Below are 17,127 nucleotides of genomic sequence, written 5' to 3' on the forward strand. Positions count from 1 at the left end.
AAGACCTCCAAAGAAGGAGACTCCACCACACTCCTTGGCAGCAAATTCCACTGCCGAACAGCTCTTATTGTCAGGGCTGTTAGAGCTCCCAGCAAAGCAGGATTTTACCAGAGTTCCTAAATCAAGCTTGTAAATCCTAAACCCATCACTCAGACACCACACCTGCCACATTCACACCTTGGTGCTTGATGGAAGCAGAGCCAGGGGGGCTTGTGGGGCACCCATTTGGCCCAGTCATATTTAGGGGTGCTGAGAGGCCATCCAGCTGCTCACACCATTGCCTGAGATGGAAGGCTTTCTAACATCACTCCTTCTTAGCAAGTGTTGCCAAAGGAGCATAAAGGAGGCAAATCAGGAAGTCAGTTTTGCAACGGAAAAAAGCAGGCTCATCTTGCTCAGGAGGCAAGAATATACTTATTTAGGGAAGGCAGGAGAGAGGCAATAATAGAATTCTAGAGTTGGAAGAGACCACAAGGGCCATCCAGTCCAACCCCTGCCAAGCAGGAAACACCATCAAAGCATTATTGACATATGCCTGTCAAGCCTCTGCTTAAAGACCTCCAAAGAAGGAGACTCCACCACACTCCTTGGCAGCAAATTCCACTGCCGAACAGCTCTTACTGTCAGGAAGTTCTTCCTAATGTTTAGGTGGAATCTTCTTTCTTGTAGTTTGAATCCATTGCTCCGTGTCCGCTTCTCTGGAGCAGCAGAAAACAACCTTTCTCCCTCCTCCATATGACATCCTTTCATATATTTGAACATGGCTATCATATCACCCCTTAACCTTCTCTTCTCCAGGCTAAACATACCCAGCTCCCTAAGCCGTTCCTCATAAGGCATTGTTTCCAGGCCTTTGACCATTTTGGTTGCCCTCTTCTGGACACGTTCCAGCTTGTCAGTATCCTTCTTGAACTGTGGTGCCCAGAACTGAACACAGTACTCCAGGTGAGGTCTGACTAGAGCAGAATACAGTGGTACTATTACTTCCCTAGATCTAGATGCTATACTAGATGCTATTGATGCAGCCCAGAATTGCATTGGCTTCTTTAGCTGCTGCATCACACTGTTGACTCATGTACATAATTCCCCCCCCCATACACAATGTACACAATTTCCCCCATATATTCAATAAACATTTTCCAATCTTCTTTAAACATATGTTCTTCTTGTTCTCTTATTCTATATGTTAGTTTTGCAAGCTGCGCATATTCCGTCAGCTGAAGTTGCCATTCTTCTTTAGTTGGGACTTTGCTCGTTTTTCCATTTTTGGGCTAACAAAACGCGGGCTGTAGTAGTGGCATACATAAATAACCTTTTTGGACACCTGGGAATGTCCGTCTGAATTATCCCCGACAAAAAGGACTCTCGTGTGTGCGTTTTAAAAAAATTGCTTTTAAACATTTTCACCCCAATTCTTTTGAATTATTTCCCAGTACTCTTTTACCTTTTTACTGTAAAAGAGTCTCCTTCTCTACGCACTGAGCTATCCAAGGCAGTCGGGCAGTTTATTTATCCACTGCTTAATTGCCTCCCCCCCCCTATAAAAAAAACCCTTCAAGGTGGTTTGCAAGAGAGATAAAGGAATCAATTGATCAGTATGGAAGTACAGTGTTGCCTCGCTAGACGAATGCCCTGCTAGACGAAAATTCCGCTCAACGAAAGGATTTTCTGATCGGAGGTTGCCTCGCTATACGACGAGATTTTCTATGGCCACCGCTTCGTCCTGCGAAGCGTGGCCATAAAAACCTCCGATCAGAAAATCAGGGCATTCATCTAGCGAAAGGGGAACTAGCTGTAGCAAGGGAAGAAGGCAAAGGAAGCTCAGCTGAGAGGCGCTGACAGCTGTCACCACCTCTCCCTTTGCCTTCTTTCCCTGCTGTAGCTGGAACGTCTTCCCCCGCCACCGCGTCTTGCCGCGCACAGCCGGCATGGGGCTTCGCAGAGGTGGGGGAAAGGCGCAGGATCGTTCCTTCGCCTTTTCCCCACCCCTCCCGACAGAGCCGGATCCGACGAAGCTTCTGAAGCTTCGTCCGATCCGGCTCTGTCGTTGGCAGCAGCGGCGCTTGCTCTCTTGGCTCGGGGAAGCGCCTGCCTGCCTTCCCCGAGCCAAGAGAACAAGCGCCGCCGCCGTCACCAGTTCCCCCCGGAGCCCATAGGTAAAGGTAAAGGGACCCCTGACCATTAGGTCCAGTCGTGACCGACTCTGGGGTTGCGCGCTCATCTCGCATTATTGGCCGAGGGAGCCGGCGTACAGCTTCCAGGTCATGTGGCCAGCATGACAAAGCCGCTTCCGGCAAACCAGAGCAACACACGGAAACGCCGTTTACCTTCCCGCTGTAGCGGTTCCTATTTATCTACTTGCATTTTGACGTGCTTTCGAACTGCTAGGTTCCAGAGCCCATAGGAATGCATTAAAAGTCAATTAATGCGTTCCGGAGCCCATAGGAACGCATTAATTGACTTTTAATGCATTCCTATGGGAAACGGTGCCTCGCTAGACGAAATTTTCGTAGGACGAATTGAGTCCTGGAACGAATTAATTTCGTCTAGCGAGGCACCACTGTACTAACAGCAATACTTTTAAGGCTGCACCTGTGAACACCTACCTTTCAAGAGGGGGCAGCACTTCCAGACAGTGATAGGTCCCGCAGCCCCATATTGGCCCAGGCTCAGCTCCATCAAGAAGAGAGGCAGACCAGTGAAGAGAAGCATGATGGCGTATGGGATCAGGAACACCCCTGTGGGACGCAAGGCAGGCCTTTAGTCAGAGATTGGGGGGGCGAACCCCCCCAAATTGGGCGTGGCTTAATGCGACTAAGCAGGATGACTGATTCCCCTTTGTGTTAAGCAGCTGTTCAGGATGGGTGCTGTGGACCAGCAGTTTTCAGTTTGGGGAGAAGGCCAGGATTGAAGGTCACGTGATTGAAGTTTGAAAAATTGAGTATTGCAAAGAGACAGAGGAAAAGTTTCCTCCCTCTCCCATAATGCTAAACGTTGGGGATGTCCAATGAAGCTGAATGTGGGGAGATTCAGGACAGAGAAAAGGAAGGGCTTCTTTGCGCAGCGCATGGTTAAACTGTGGAACTCCCTGCCACAGGAGGCAGCGATGGCCACCAACTTGGATGGCTTTAGAAGAGGACTGGGCAAATGAATGGAGGAGGAAAGGGCTAGCGATGGCTCCTAGTCACAATGGCTATGCTCTGCCTCAACATACAGAGGGCACCAGGTTGGCGAAGGCCGGCCTGTTCCTCTTTGCAATGCATCATGCTCAAAAAGCTTTTAGGCCCTCCAGCTGCATCTGCCAGAACATCCCCCAAGGGCAGAAACTGCGGAGATGTTGGTGACGAAACGCAGAAGGATTTCCCAAGATCTGAAGCCTGGGGCCTGGGTTTGCTGCAAATGCCGGGGGCCTGTTGGCAAGGCTGAATGAAAACAGCCATCGCTGGGGGCCTGCACTTTCAATTTCTGCTTTATATTCTGGAGGTTTGTGGAACTGCCTGGTGGGATGCAGAGAAAATACCTGCCACTCGCGGGACCTGCTCTCTGCTTTGCCTTCTGAAGTTTAAGACCGTTGGAGAAGGGATGTTTTGCAAGACTTTCCCTGTGTGGTCCATTTCCCAGAAGAGAAGCAGCCTCAGTGTGCTGCCAGGCAGCGCCCGAGGGTGCGATGGAAAGAGAGGGGCACCAACCTCTCCCCGTGGCGGGGCTGCAAAGTCCCTCGAAACCACAGGAGGGAAGATGCAGAGATGCAGAAACAGAAGCGGCGAACGCTCCTAAAAGCACACAGATTATGTGCCCTGACTGTGAAATGGGGTTACGTTTCCTCTGAAGAAGCAGGTTCATAGCTTGGGGGTCCTCCTGGATCCTCGAGGCTGAGGTGGCCTCAGTGGCCCAGAGTGCCTTCCATCAGCTTCAGCTGGTGGCCCAACTGCGCCCCTATCTGGACAGGGACAGCCGAACGACTGTAGTCTATGCTCTGGCAACCTCAAGGTTAGATTGCTGCAATGCCTTATACATGGGGCTGCCTCTGAAGACGGTTCAGAAACTTCAGCTGGTGCAGAATTCAGCAGCCAGGTTGCTCACAGGAGCAAGACAGTTTGAGCATATTGCACCAATCCTGGTCCGACTGCACTGGCTACCGGTTAGTTTCCGGGCCCAAGTCAAAGTGCTGGTTTTGACCTATAAAGCCTTAAACAGCTCAGGACTGCAATACCTCAAGGACTGCCTCTTCCCATATGAACCTACCCGGACCCTGAGATCATCTTCTGAGGCCCTCCTTCATGTGCCTCGTGGCAACACGAGAACGGGGCTTTTTCTGCAGTGGCCCCCCATTTGTGAGATGCTCTCCCCAGGGAAGTTCACCTGGCGCCTTCATTATACACCTTTACATGCCAGGCAAAAATGTTCCTTTTCAACCAGGCCTTTGGTTAACCTGACCAACATCCTATGCCCTTTTAATAAATAATAATAATAATAATAATAATAATAAATGATCAAGATAATAATAATAAATGATCAGGCCATGAAGCTTAGCCAAGGACCTACCTCCCCACCCTCTGCCACCTCAGGCTCTCCAGCCGCCTCCCTAGGGACTAGAAGCATGAAGTGCCTCTTTGCCTAGAGCATCCGAGCCACTCACCACCCCCGTTGCGATAGCAGAGATACGGGAACCTCCACACGTTGCCCAGCCCCACGCAGTACCCAATGCAGGAGAGGAGGAACTCGTACTTCCCTCCCCACGTCTCCCGGGGCTGGCTGGGCTCGGGGAATGGGGTCACCGACTGGATCTGGAAGGAGAGCTGGCTCTGGGCGGGACTGGCGGGAGGTGGGAGGGCCCCCTCCAGGGGTGCCCCGTTCATCAAGACGGCACCTCCCGGCAGCTGGAGGAGAAAGAAGGAAGAATAATAATTTATTATTTGTACCCCACCCATCCGGCTGGGTTTCCCCAGCCACTCTGGGTGGCTTCCAACAAAGATTAAAATACATTAAAATGTCACACATTAAAAACTTCCCTGAACAGGGCTCCCTTCAGATGATTTCTAAATGTCAGGTAGTTTTTTTAAATCTCTTTGACATCTGATGGGAGGACGTTCCATAGGGTGGGCGCCAATACTAAGAAGGCCCTCTGCCTGGTTCCCTGTAGCTTTGCTTTTCGCAGTGAGAGATCCGCCAGAAGGCCCTCGGCGGTGGATCTCAGTGTCTGGGCAGAACGATGGGGGTGGAGACGCTCCTTCAGATATACTGGGCTAAGGCCGTTTAGGGCTTTAAAAGTAGTTACAGGTAGGTAGCCGTGTTGGTCTGAGTCGAAGCAAAATAAAAAAATTCCTTCAGTAGCACCTTAAAGACCAACTAAGTTTTTATTTTGGTATGAGCTTTCGTGTGCATGCACACTTCTTCAGATACACTTGAAACAGAAGTCAGACCCTTATGTATATACAGAGGGTGGGGTGGGTGGGAATGGGTGATGGGCTGATGGGAGTGGTAAACCTGTAGATGGCTGTTAACGACTGCTGATGACTGCCATTGGTCCTGCGGGGGAAAAGCAAGGGCTGAGGCGCTAAAAAAGCTTGATCATGCATAATGAGATAAGAATCCTATGTCTTTGTTCATCCCAGGTGGCTCCGTGGTTTTAAGCTTGGTAATGATTTCCAATTCAGCAATTTCTCTTTCCAGTCTGTTTCTGAAATTTTTCTGTAATAAAACAGCTGCTTTGAGATCTTGTATAGAATGTCCTGGGAGGGAGATTGAAGTGTTCTCCTACTGGTTTTTCTGTCTTGTGGTTCCTGATGTCAGATTTATGTCCATTTATCCTTTGGCGTAGGGTTTGGCCTGTTTGTCCAATATAGAGAGCTGAAGGGCACTGTTGGCATTTGATGGCATACACAATGTTAGAAGATGAGCAATTAAATAGTCCTGAGATGGTATGTTGGATGTTGTTGGGGCCAGTAATGGTGTTGTCCGGTTGTATGTGGCAGCAAAGTTGGCATCTGGGTTTATTGCAGGCTCTGGTACCAGTGTCCATGTTAAGTCTGGTGGTTGTATAGGCTTCCGGGTTCAGCGCCAGCGTCGATCGGCGGGGCTTTGTCTCGTATCCGAGACGGCCCGTCTCTGCTAGGAGTGGGGAGGGCAGCGAGAGCGACGCTGCGCCCCTTAGAACCTCGGGAAGGGCGTCCCGAGGGCAATTTGCTCGGCACAGACCCAATCCGGACTCCCCAACTCTTCGGCTAGCTCTAATAAGAGCTCCGGAGCGAGGAGGGTAGAAGTCGCGGGGGCCATTTTGAGCGGCAACGTTATTCTAGCAGGGAGAAGCTTCAAGCCGAAGGCGGAGAGCGCTGGATTCTTCCGAAAATAAAACGATTGGAAAAGACTGTAAGTAACCTCATGATTTGGATTATTATAAAACAATTTGGATCTGGGAGAGAGGGGAGAAAAGAGGAAGCCACCCCCCCCCCACGGCAACAAAAGAGACAGTAAATAGAAACCCGAAGCCATAAACAGAAAATTTACAATTCAAAGGATCCCTCAAAGGCATCAAAGAGAATCTCCCCTTTGATGCAGGGTGAAAAGGGGAGAGAGACTGCGGTTTATGACTGCTCTGCAATAAGAGGCACAGCCTAAGAAAAAAACCTTTCCACTCGGGAGCCGGCAGCCCAGGCAATCCAGTGAGTCGATCAGGATTTATAAGTCAATTTTTACTTCACTTTGTATTTCTGGACTTTGTGGAATTTCTTTTTTGGCTTAAGTGCTTGTGAAATGTGAGTTCGAACTTTATTGTTAACAAGACTTGAAGAATGCAGCCAGCTTGTTAAAATGGAGTCGAGAAAATAAACTGTGATCATATTCCACCCCACGTGATAAGTTTTGACCTTGGCAGGACTGAAATATGTCAACAAAAAAGTGTTCCCCTGAGTTCCAGCGGTCTGTTTTGACCTTAATGTGGGAAACAAGAATAGAGTTATGTCAAGAGGAGACACGACGACAGGAGTTACAGCAGAAATTTCAGGAGGTGATGGCGGAATATGATTTTCTAGGAGATGAAGCTTTTGACACTGAAAAAGAGCAATGTGAGAATGACAATGATGGGGAAGGAAAAGATGAAGATGAGGACTGTGATGATTCAACACAAAATGAAACACACCATGAAAAAAATGATGACTCTACTCTACAAAAAGTTGGATGGAGTGCCCTGCCTTTGAGGGGGGCACGATTGGTATTATTGGAACTCCAGAACGCCCACAGGGAAGAAGGAAAAAATATGCAGAGAAGAGAAGAAATTCAGGGGTCCTGTATGGTGACCTGGATGGCAAGAGACTGTAAACAGGGGGTGGGGTGAAGGGAAAGTGATGTTGTGATTATAAGGATGGATTAACAGGTTTATAACTGGTCTGCTGATTTTGGAATTTGCTGGATTGGGGGGGGTGGAGCCGGTAATCGGGGATGTAAGGTTAAATTGAGAATAGTTATAGTTTTAAAAGTGAATGGATTTTGGAAAATGTGAAAATATGGAGGCTTATAGAGGGAGAAAAAAAAATTAGGCACGGGAAGAGAAAATGGGAGTTTGAATTTTCAGTGATTTGAATATTAGATGAAAATGTTAACAATTGATTTATAAGTTGTATAAGATACAAAGGTGTATTTTTATAAAGTAAGAAACTGTTGCAGATGATAAAAAAGGGATGAAAACCGGGGAAGGGGGGGAGGGGAAGCCCATAAAATATGGTTTTTCAACTATGAATGCAAGAAAAATTTTTCTGTTTTGTATTGTTTTTTTCTTTTTCTTTTTTTTCTTCGCCCTTTCTTTTTCCCCTTTTTTTCCTATTTCTATTTTTCTCTTTTTTTGGTATAACAATAGATGGTTGGATGGATGTCCTCCTGCGTACTGCCCTGGTTTGCTGGAGCTCCCTGGTGGCAGGGGGGGGCTTTGGGGTCAGGGGAGGGGGAGGAGGACAGAAATCCAAGCATAAAATGGACCATTTCTGACTGTTCACAAACATGGGATACTTCTGTGGCAGGGGAGGACCCATGTGGGTGGGTAGGAAGGAGGTGGAAAAGGGGTTTAAGTATGTACCGTTTTTTTTGTTTTTTTGTATTTTGTAAAATTAATAAAAAGTATGTTAAAAAAAAAAAAAAGTCTGGTGGTTGTATTATTGTGGGTGAGGAGTTGTTTAAGATTGGGTGGCTGTCTGTAGGCAATGAAAGGTCTTCCTCCCAGAGCTTGAGAAAGGGAGCTGTCATTGTCCAGGAGAGGCTGTAGATCTCTGATGATGCGTTGTACTGTTTTAACTTGGGAGCTGTATGTGATGACTAGTGGTGTTCTGTTATTTTCTTTTTTGGGTCTGTCCTGCAGCAGGTTCTCTCTAGGTATCAGAGCTCTGGGAGGAAGACCTTTCATTGCCTACAGACAGCCACCCAATCTTAAACAACTCCTCACAATAAACCCAGATGCCAACTTTGCTGGGAAACCAGAATGCAGGATTCGAACACAAGAGCAACTCTGTCCTGCAATTTCTAGCAACCGGAATTCACAAGTCCTGGACTTCCTGTCTCAACCCATTTCTCCTACTTTGGGGTTTGCGGGTGCAAGGGAGCAGCAGGGCAGCCTCCACCAAGCCGGGGGTCTTCCAGATGTTTTCGATGCCCAACTCTGACCGGTCGAAAAACATCTGGAGAGCCGCAGCTTGGTGAAGGAAGGTAGCAGTCGAGCAACCGCCCCTGGGAGCCCAGCAAATGTCTGTTTCACCAGCTTCCTGTCTTGCAGCCGCTGCGATTCCCAGAAGTGTCGGGCAGGTCAGGCTGAGGGCACACCCTGGTGATTCCTTGTGTGGTTGGATCAAGACCACAGGCCTCCTCGAGGCAGCAGTTCCCAGGAACGAGGTTTCATAACCTGGCGGGTTTCGAGAGCCGCTGGATTCTACAGGTGTAGCAAGAGAAGGGTCGCTTTGCACCCTCGGAGAAGAACTTTGAAGCACCCCACCCTCCACCCGTAATATAACAATATATTTTAGTGGTGCAAGATGGGGGGGGGTGTATACATTTCCAAAATTGACATGCATTCGCATTTTTAAAATTTGTGCCATCTGAAAAACAACAACTAAAATGACACCAATCCAGTCTGACTAAAACATATTTTGTTCATTTATCTTGTCATAGTCTTTAACTTGCATTCTTATACTTCAACTAATCAAAAGCTGTATAATTAAAAAGAACACTGAGTGTTCAGTAAGTAATTATTTTAAGAGAATTTAACAAAAACGCCCTTATATGTGGAATGGGGAAAATACTAAGACTATGATAAGGTTTCCTTTCAATGTATTGATTTCAAAGGTTTCTAAAAGTTATCCAGATTTTTTTCCCCTGGGAATGTTTCCAGAAGCTAAATTTACAAATATTCCACACCTCCGTTCCTTTACCTCCGCGCCTTCTGTGACTTCATTTGGCCCCTCCTTTGTGGGAGGTTTTAAAACGGAAGTTGGATTCCCCCCTCTTTGGGGTCTTTATCTGCAATTCCTGCATTGAAGCAGCTAAATTGGCGGAAGAGGCTGAGGCATCACTGAAATTAAAAACACACAAGGGAAAACCAGGCATGCCCTCGCCTTTGTCATTGCACAGGACACTCCCCATAAGCATTTCACTCTTTCTAACTTTAGTATTATCCAGGCAAGAGAGACGGGTTCAAATTTCCACTCGGGCTTAAAACTTGGTGGGCGCCTTCAGCCAGCCGTCATCGCTTGGCCTTCATTTCCTCCAAGGAAACGGAAGATGAAAGCAGAAATAATCCACTTGGGCCAGGCCAGTGCACCAGATGATCTTGTGCGATAAACCCCAGCTCAGGAGCTGAAAACTGGATCCCTATAGATTCAGTTGCTGATGGTATAGGTTAGAAATCCTAGAGTTGGAAGAGACCACAAGGGCCATCCAGTCCAACCCCCTGCCAAGCAGGAAACACCATCAAAGCATTCCTGACAGATGGCTGTCAAGCCTCTGCTTAAAGACCTCCAAAGGAGACTCCACCACACTCCTTGGCAGCAAATTCCACTGCCGAACAGCTCTTACTGTCAGGAAGTTCTTCCTAATGTTTAGGTGGAATCTTCTTTCTTGTAGTTTGAATCCATTGCTCCGTGTCCGCTTCTCTGGAGCAGCAGAAAACAACCTTTCACCCTCCTCTATATGACATCATTTTATATATTTATATATTTTATATATGTGGAAAGCCCTTGGCACTACTTGGCCCTTGGCTCCTGCATAACTCCTGCATAACTCCTCAAAAACAGCGAGAGAGAACACCATTATTATTATTATTATTATTATTATTATTATTATTATTATTATTATTCTCCACCCACCTGGCTGCGTTGCAAGGATGGGGGAAGGGAATAGGCTTAACAGATGCCACATGTCAACACTGTGCAAATTGAGAGAGGATCCCTGGCAGGCAGCGTGGTATAGCGGTTAGCATTCCAGACTAGGACCTGGGAGAGACCAGGGTTTGAATTCCTGCTTGGTACAAAACCCACACTGGGTGGCCTTGGTCCAGTCCCTCCCTCCCTCCCTCCCTCCTTCCCTCTCAGCCTATCCTGCCTCGCAGGGTTGTTGTGGCGATTAAATGACGAGGGTGGGGGAGAACAATGCATGCCACCTTGTGCTCCCCGGAGAACAAGGTGGGATCGAAATGCAGTAAACCCACCGACAAATATTAGGCCAGAGCTAAGCCTCGGGGCTGAGAGCGTGCGGCACGACACAGAGACTGCCTCTGAGGATGTGCAAAGTGCCTTTCCCTCTTCACAATTTAGATGCACCGTGTATCTGGGTGGGAGGCTGTGCACGCCCGAGACCCAGGCGCTGTCGGGGACAGGACATATGGCTGGTGTACAGAAGCAGGAGGAGCGAGGGGGCAGGCGGGCGAGTCTGTCCATGACCGCCTCACCTGGATAAACCCCAGTAAGTGGCTCAACAGGCTAGTCCTGTGCATTCGGAGATGCTCTGCAAGTATCTGTTGCTGAGAGTCCTAGGAGGGGCAAGGCAGGGCTGCTGCTCTGCTCCTGCCGGTCCTGCTCTCGGGCTTCCCTTGGGGGCATCTGCTTGGCCACTGGAAGAACAGGATTCTGGACTGGAGGAGCCACTGGCCTGATCCAGAAGCTCAGCTCTTCTTATCTCTTGCATCACGGTTTAAAGCTCAACCCTTGAATGGTTGTGGCAGCTCAGAAGAACTTGGCTGTGTGATCAAGCCAGCAGGATTCGAACGCAAGAGCAATACTTTCCGCTCCTGTGGTTTCCAGCAACCGACATTCAGAAGCATGGCTGCCTCCGACTGCAGGCGCAGAGTTGAACCACCCCTAGCTGCCTCCACGCGTCCTTCTGAATGTGCACCTAGGAATAGCCTGCACCTAGGCTATAATCACAGAAGCGCAGAGTCAGAAAGGGTCCCGCGGGTCATCTAGTCCAACCCCCTGCAATGGAGGAATCTAGTCTGGCATTCTGGTCACACAGTGACCAACCAGATGCCCCCAGGGGAAGCCCGCAAGTGGGGTGGAGGTCTGTGGGGGTCTCTCCCACCTGGAACTTCCAGAATCCCTATAGATTCAGCCAGGCAGAGGAGTCTTTTACGGGAAGGTTGGTTTCTCAACCTTGAAGATTCGCTCACTCTTTTTACTGAATAAATGGTTTCTGCCAGCTTGCAGGTGGGGGGGCGCGCACGTTGCAGCACCAAATGAAAGGCGTTCTGCTCCCATTTGTGGAAAGGGGCCCAGCTGAGCTGCTGAAAGGAAAGGCAGGCTGATGCGTCCCATTTTCAAAGAGCCCAAGACCCCAAGTTACCAAACTGCAGAAGAGGAAATGCAGCCGCTCGAAAGAACAACAGGCCGCCCGGTTAACCCTTCAGTCCCAGGCTTTTGGTGAAGGCATGCAAGCACCCCGGCGAGGTAGGGGACCCCCGCTCCATCCAGCTCCCAGGGCAGGAAAATGATGCGGACTGGGTTAAATTCCACCAGCCTACCCCCAACTCTCTGCAATGCCCGGGAGAATCAGTTGCCTTGGGTGCAGAACTGCACGCCATCTGGCCACAGATGCCAGAGGGAAATCTCTATGGGTCAAGCAAGCCAAGAAAAAGATGGACAGTGAAGGGTTGAGGTGCCAGGGAGACACGCCAACCCAGGCTATTGGATCTTGTGGCCAGTTAAAGCCCTTGAATCTGGGAAAGGGGGGCGGGCGCCAGCCTAGGAAAGGGTGTTCTCTGTGGCACTTTCTTCGCACAGAGTTGTTGCACCTGACATCCTCATCACTCAGGTTTCGGTGAAGGTGTATATTTTAAGGACCTGCCTTAGTTCTGTCATTTTGCTTTAAGCTATTTTTAAAAATATTGTCCAATATTTTTTATTAGTTTCCCAAATTTCTAACAAATCAATACCAAATCACACCAAATTTAATACAATTTTTCCATTGACTTCCCACTCGTCAATGTGTCCCTTCTTTTCTCTAATTACTGCTTTATAAAAAATGAAAGCTATGGTTTTCCCAGTCGTGATGTATGGAAGTGAGAGCTGGACCATAAAGAAGAGGCTGATCGCCGAAGGATTGATGCTTTTGAATTCTGGTGCTGGAGGAGACTCTTGAGAGTCCCGTGGACTGCAAGAAGATCAAACCTCTCCATTCTTAAGGAAATCAGCCCTGAGTGCTCCCTTCCAGCTTGTCAACATCCTCCTTAAATTGTGGTGCCCTGAATTGGACACAGGACTCCAAATGGGGTCTGACCGAGGCAGAATGGGACTATGATTTTCCTAGATCCGGACCCTGGACTTCTTTTGATGCAGCCTAGAATACCGTTAGCTTTTTTTTATTTTGCCGATGTTGCATCAAACTGTTTCTTACAATCTCTTTCTGTTGTTTTGCTTGCTGGCTACTTTGGATAGATGTTTGTCCAGGAAAGCAACTTTTAATTAAAAATAAACAAATAAAGGTGATGAGCTGGCATTCCTGTGAGAGGTAGTATGCCAGAGTCAGGCCAGATGCAACAACTTCCATGTCAGGCACCTGTCGCGCCACTGCCTCACATCACACAGCTGGGATAGCAGAAAGGTGTAGTAGCAGGAAGTTGAATGAAACTGAGGGAGGGACGTCCCTGCCCCTGTCTCTCCTCTGACACAGTTCTGCCGCGATTCTCCTAACAGATTCTCAGTAACAGGCTGGGCGTGCCAGGCGAGGAGCATTTACAGTTCAGGTCAGAGCAGGGCATAAGGAAAGGTGGAGCTGGGCTTCCACACATGGTGTGAACAGGTGAGAAAATCAGCAGCAGGAAGGAAAAGAATCACAGGACTGTAGAGCTGGAAGGGACTCCCAGGGTTCATCTAGTCCAGCCCCCTGCAACGCAGAAATCACAGCTTAAAAAATCCCAGACAGGTGGCCATCCAACCTCTGCTTTAAAAGCTCCAGAGAAGAAGAGACAACCATGTTTTGGTTGAATGGCTCTTAACAGCCAGAAATTTCTTCCTAATGTTTAGCTGGAATCTCCTTTCTTGTCATTTGGAAAGGGGAGACTCTGGAGAGGAAGCCTGGACAGTCCAGGGACTTGGGTCCCCCCCCCCCCGCAGCTGGAAGGATCCTGACTTAGGAGAGAAAGGTAGGAGGTCTCTGCCCCAAAGATCATCCAATCTTGGCTTAGAAGGGAGCAAGCGAGATGGGGCAGAAGCTGGGCAAAAAAATAGGCTTTGGGGTTCCTTTAAGGTCGGCCGGTGGAGAGATTTTGGGGGCAGTAGCAATAAGCGACCCCCCCTCCCCCAAAAATCCTTCCCACCAGCTGCGCCAGGGAGCATTCTACGCGCAGTTCCTCACTAGGAGAGGACAGGCACTCTGCACATGCCGGGACGCTCTCGGCTCCTCCTGTCCTGAAAAGGGGCACCGAGCTGCTCCTGCAACGTCCCCCCCCCCGGCAGCACCAAGGGATCCCGGGGCGGCCCCACCCCACCCCGGCCCGCTTCAACCACTAGGCGAGGCTCCCCCTTCACTCACCGGGGTGGCTGCCGGCTGAGCCGGGGTCTGCATGGCGGCGGCGCTGCGGCCCGCCCGACGGGCCCCCCTGGGCGCGGCAGCAGACCCGGCGCGGCTGCCCGGCCGGAGAAAGAGGAAGCCGGGCGGGGGCGGGGGCGGGGCGGGGCCAGCCGGGCTCACCTGCCCGCCCTCCGCTCACCTGGGCAGGCGGAGGCTCCTCCCCCAGGGTCCCCCCCCCGCCTTCCAGGGTGGGAAGCTTCTCCCAAGCGGCCCCCGTGCTGTCCCTGCGCGGCCCGCGGGGGCCTCTGTCGGGGGCCGCTTTCTTGGCAAGGAGAATGAAGGCTCTACCGGGAGGAGAGGCAGCGTGGTGTAGTGGTTAGAGCAGGCACCCCCAAACTTGGCCCTCCAGATGTTTTGGGACTACAATTCCCATCATCCCTGACCACTGGTCCTGTTAGCTAGGGATGATGGGAGTTGTAGTTTGGGGGTGCCTGGGTTCGAGTGTGGTAGAAGAGATCAGGGTTCAAATAAATAGGGCACTCGTTTCTCCGGCTGTGCGCTTGGGCTGGGCACTACCTCTCTCCGCCTGACCTACCTGGCAGGGTCGTTTTGGGCATTCAGTGTACGCCGCCACTTTGATCTCCCGGGAGGGAAACGGTGGGCGGGAAATGCAAGCGATCCATTCGGATCTATAAGCACCCTTGACCCGCTGCTCCCCAAAATGTAGGCAGGTAACTAAGGAGATGCGCATGGATCTGACGCACGCCCAAGCAGAAATGGGGATTTGGGGAGAATGGACGCAAGGAGCCCTCTGCCTTTTCAGAGCTGAAATGGGGCGGGGGTCTTCTCTGTTTTGTTTGGAAAGGCTTCCTGCCTGTTTGGAAAGCCTTCTCTGGGAGGCTGCCTGCCTGGGATGGAGGGAGGGTGCCGTCTGCATCTTTCCCCAGGGAGCTTCTAACCTGGGCGCAGTCCCTCCGCCTGGCGTTCCCATCTCCACCCTCCTGGTGACTCAGGGCCCCACCTGTCAATTAGACGGGGACCCGCCTGGAGCCAGTCAAAAAGGCTCACTCACCCCTGCAAGATCAGGCCCGAGGGCCCTGCCTAGCCCAGCCCCCTGCTGGATCATTAAAGTTTATAAAATTATGCTCAGCCTGCAGAACGTAGATAGATTAAGGTTTTCCTCCCTCCCCTAACGCTAGAATTTGTGGGCATCCAAAGGAAGATTTGGGATGGGGGGGGGGAATCCTCCTTCATGCAGCTCAGAGTTAGACTATGGAACTCACTCCCACAAGAGACAGGGGTGGTCAAAAACATAGGTGGCTTTAAAGCAGGGATTAGGAAAATTCATGGAGTAGGAAAGAACTATGGATGGAATAGCCCTCGAGAGCCCTTTAAAATGCGGCTCACAGATATTCTGATTAATTAATTAATTACCCCAAGGCGCAAGTGCTTTGCCCAAAATGCCATGAGACACTGCTTCGTGTTTGTAGTTTGATCTTCGGCTGGTAGGATCTGAGGTATGGGGTGTGAAACTGGCGCAATTGTGAAACAGCATCCTCTGCCGATGAAAGACGGCCATGGCAGCCGCGGAACGGATTCTGGCAGCAGCAGGAGGGCCTTTTTCATGTCTCTATATCAGAGCATGAGCGCATGGAATGCAGGAAAACGAGCTTTCTGTTGACTTGTTTATTCAGTTTGCATCCCGCCCAAAGAAAGCCCAGGGCGGAACAACTGCTTGCTTTAAATAAATAAAGAAAAAAGGAATGCAGCGTTTTCTCATCGGTCCTGTTGTGATACCGTCCTTTCCCATCCACACCCCAAAGTGCACTGACGCTGCACCACTTTTTAGCAGTCATGGCTTGAGGAAGAAGAGCTTGCTGGATCAGGCCCAAGGGGGCCTATGGGGTCCAATCTCCTGCTCTCACAGGGGCCAAGCAGGTGCCTTTGGGGGGGGGGGACCCACAAGCAGGAACTCTTCCCTCCTGTGGTTTCCGGCAACTGGTGTTCAGAAGCAGAGTCAGCTGAGCCATTGTGGCCAAGAGCAATCAATAGCCCTCTCCTCCTCTGTGAATTTGTCCTATCCTCTTTTCAAGCTATCCTGGTTGGTGGCCATCTCTGCCTCCTGTAGCAGGGAGTTCCGTAGTTTAACTCTGCGATGCATTAATCATTCCTTTCTTTTCTCTGTCCTGAATTTTCCAACATTCAACTTAATGGGAGGGCCACAAGTTTTAGTGTTAGGAGAGACAAAATTTCCTCTGCCCGCTTCATCAAAGCCATCCATCCTTTCATTTAACTTCTGCCATGCCGCTTCTTACTTGCTTTTTCTATAAACGAAAAAGTCCCAGGGAGCAACTCCATCTCTCGATCTGAAGAAGTGTGTATGCCACACAAAAGCTCATACCAATGACAAACTTAGTTGGTCTTTAAGGTGCTACTGGAAGGGCCAAGTTGGCACCCCTGATCTCGAACAGGCCCCTTTTCGGCACCCGCTGAAAACATTCTGGCTTAGAGACCCAAACACGGTTGTGACTTTTTAAAACCCATTTTAGCATTGTAGTGTTTTGCATGTGTCGTGCTATTGCCGAAAATTTCCCCCTCGGCTGATTTCATTGGTTTTTCATTTCTTAAACTGTTTTGAGGGTTGAAACAAAATAAAAAAAATTCCTTCCAGTAGCACTTTAGAGACCAACTAAGTTTGTCATTGGTATGAGCTTTTGTGTGCATGCACACTTCTTCAGATGTTTAGAGGGCTGGGTTTTTTTTTAATAAGAAAAAAATTATTTCCCCTTTTTACAATATATAAATGGATTATGTTTTATGGAAGAAGTGGGAAAAACAAGCCGGGGAGCTTCCCAGTCCTTCCAGGAGATGCCAAACCCTGGGGATGCCAAGCAGGCGCTTCTCCCCCGGGAGTGAATCTCAAGGTGCCAGTCCTCATGGTGGAGAGGGCTTCGTGCACAACTGGGTGGGTGCTGGTGTGCGTGGAGAACTGTGCTAATAATATTCCACTTTTATACCGTTCTACATTTTTTTAAAAGCATCCCACTTCAAGAACCACAGCCCCACTTCATATAACTTAAAAATTCGTGAAATGAAATACATTTATTTTATTTTATTTTTTAAAAAATTGGTAAACGACTTTGAGAT

At 49.5% G+C, this 17,127-nt stretch overlaps 1 protein-coding gene across 1 annotated transcript in view; it reads right to left on the reverse strand.

Moving 5' to 3' along the window:
• LOC118085580 (sodium-dependent proline transporter) overlaps positions 1 to 14,134 on the reverse strand; it is a 29,378-nt gene extending 15,244 nt beyond the window's left edge. The window contains 3 exon segments of the mRNA XM_035116410.3: positions 2,607 to 2,738; positions 4,640 to 4,880; positions 14,002 to 14,134. Coding sequence (XP_034972301.1) covers positions 2,607 to 2,738; positions 4,640 to 4,880; positions 14,002 to 14,034 — 406 coding nt within the window. The 5' untranslated portion in view covers positions 14,035 to 14,134.
• Positions 14,135 to 17,127: the final 2,993 nt, after the last annotated feature.

Source organism: Zootoca vivipara, chromosome 4 (assembly GCF_965207765.1).
Source record: "Zootoca vivipara chromosome 4, rZooViv2.hap1.1, whole genome shotgun sequence".
Lineage (NCBI taxonomy): Eukaryota > Metazoa > Chordata > Lepidosauria > Squamata > Lacertidae > Zootoca > Zootoca vivipara.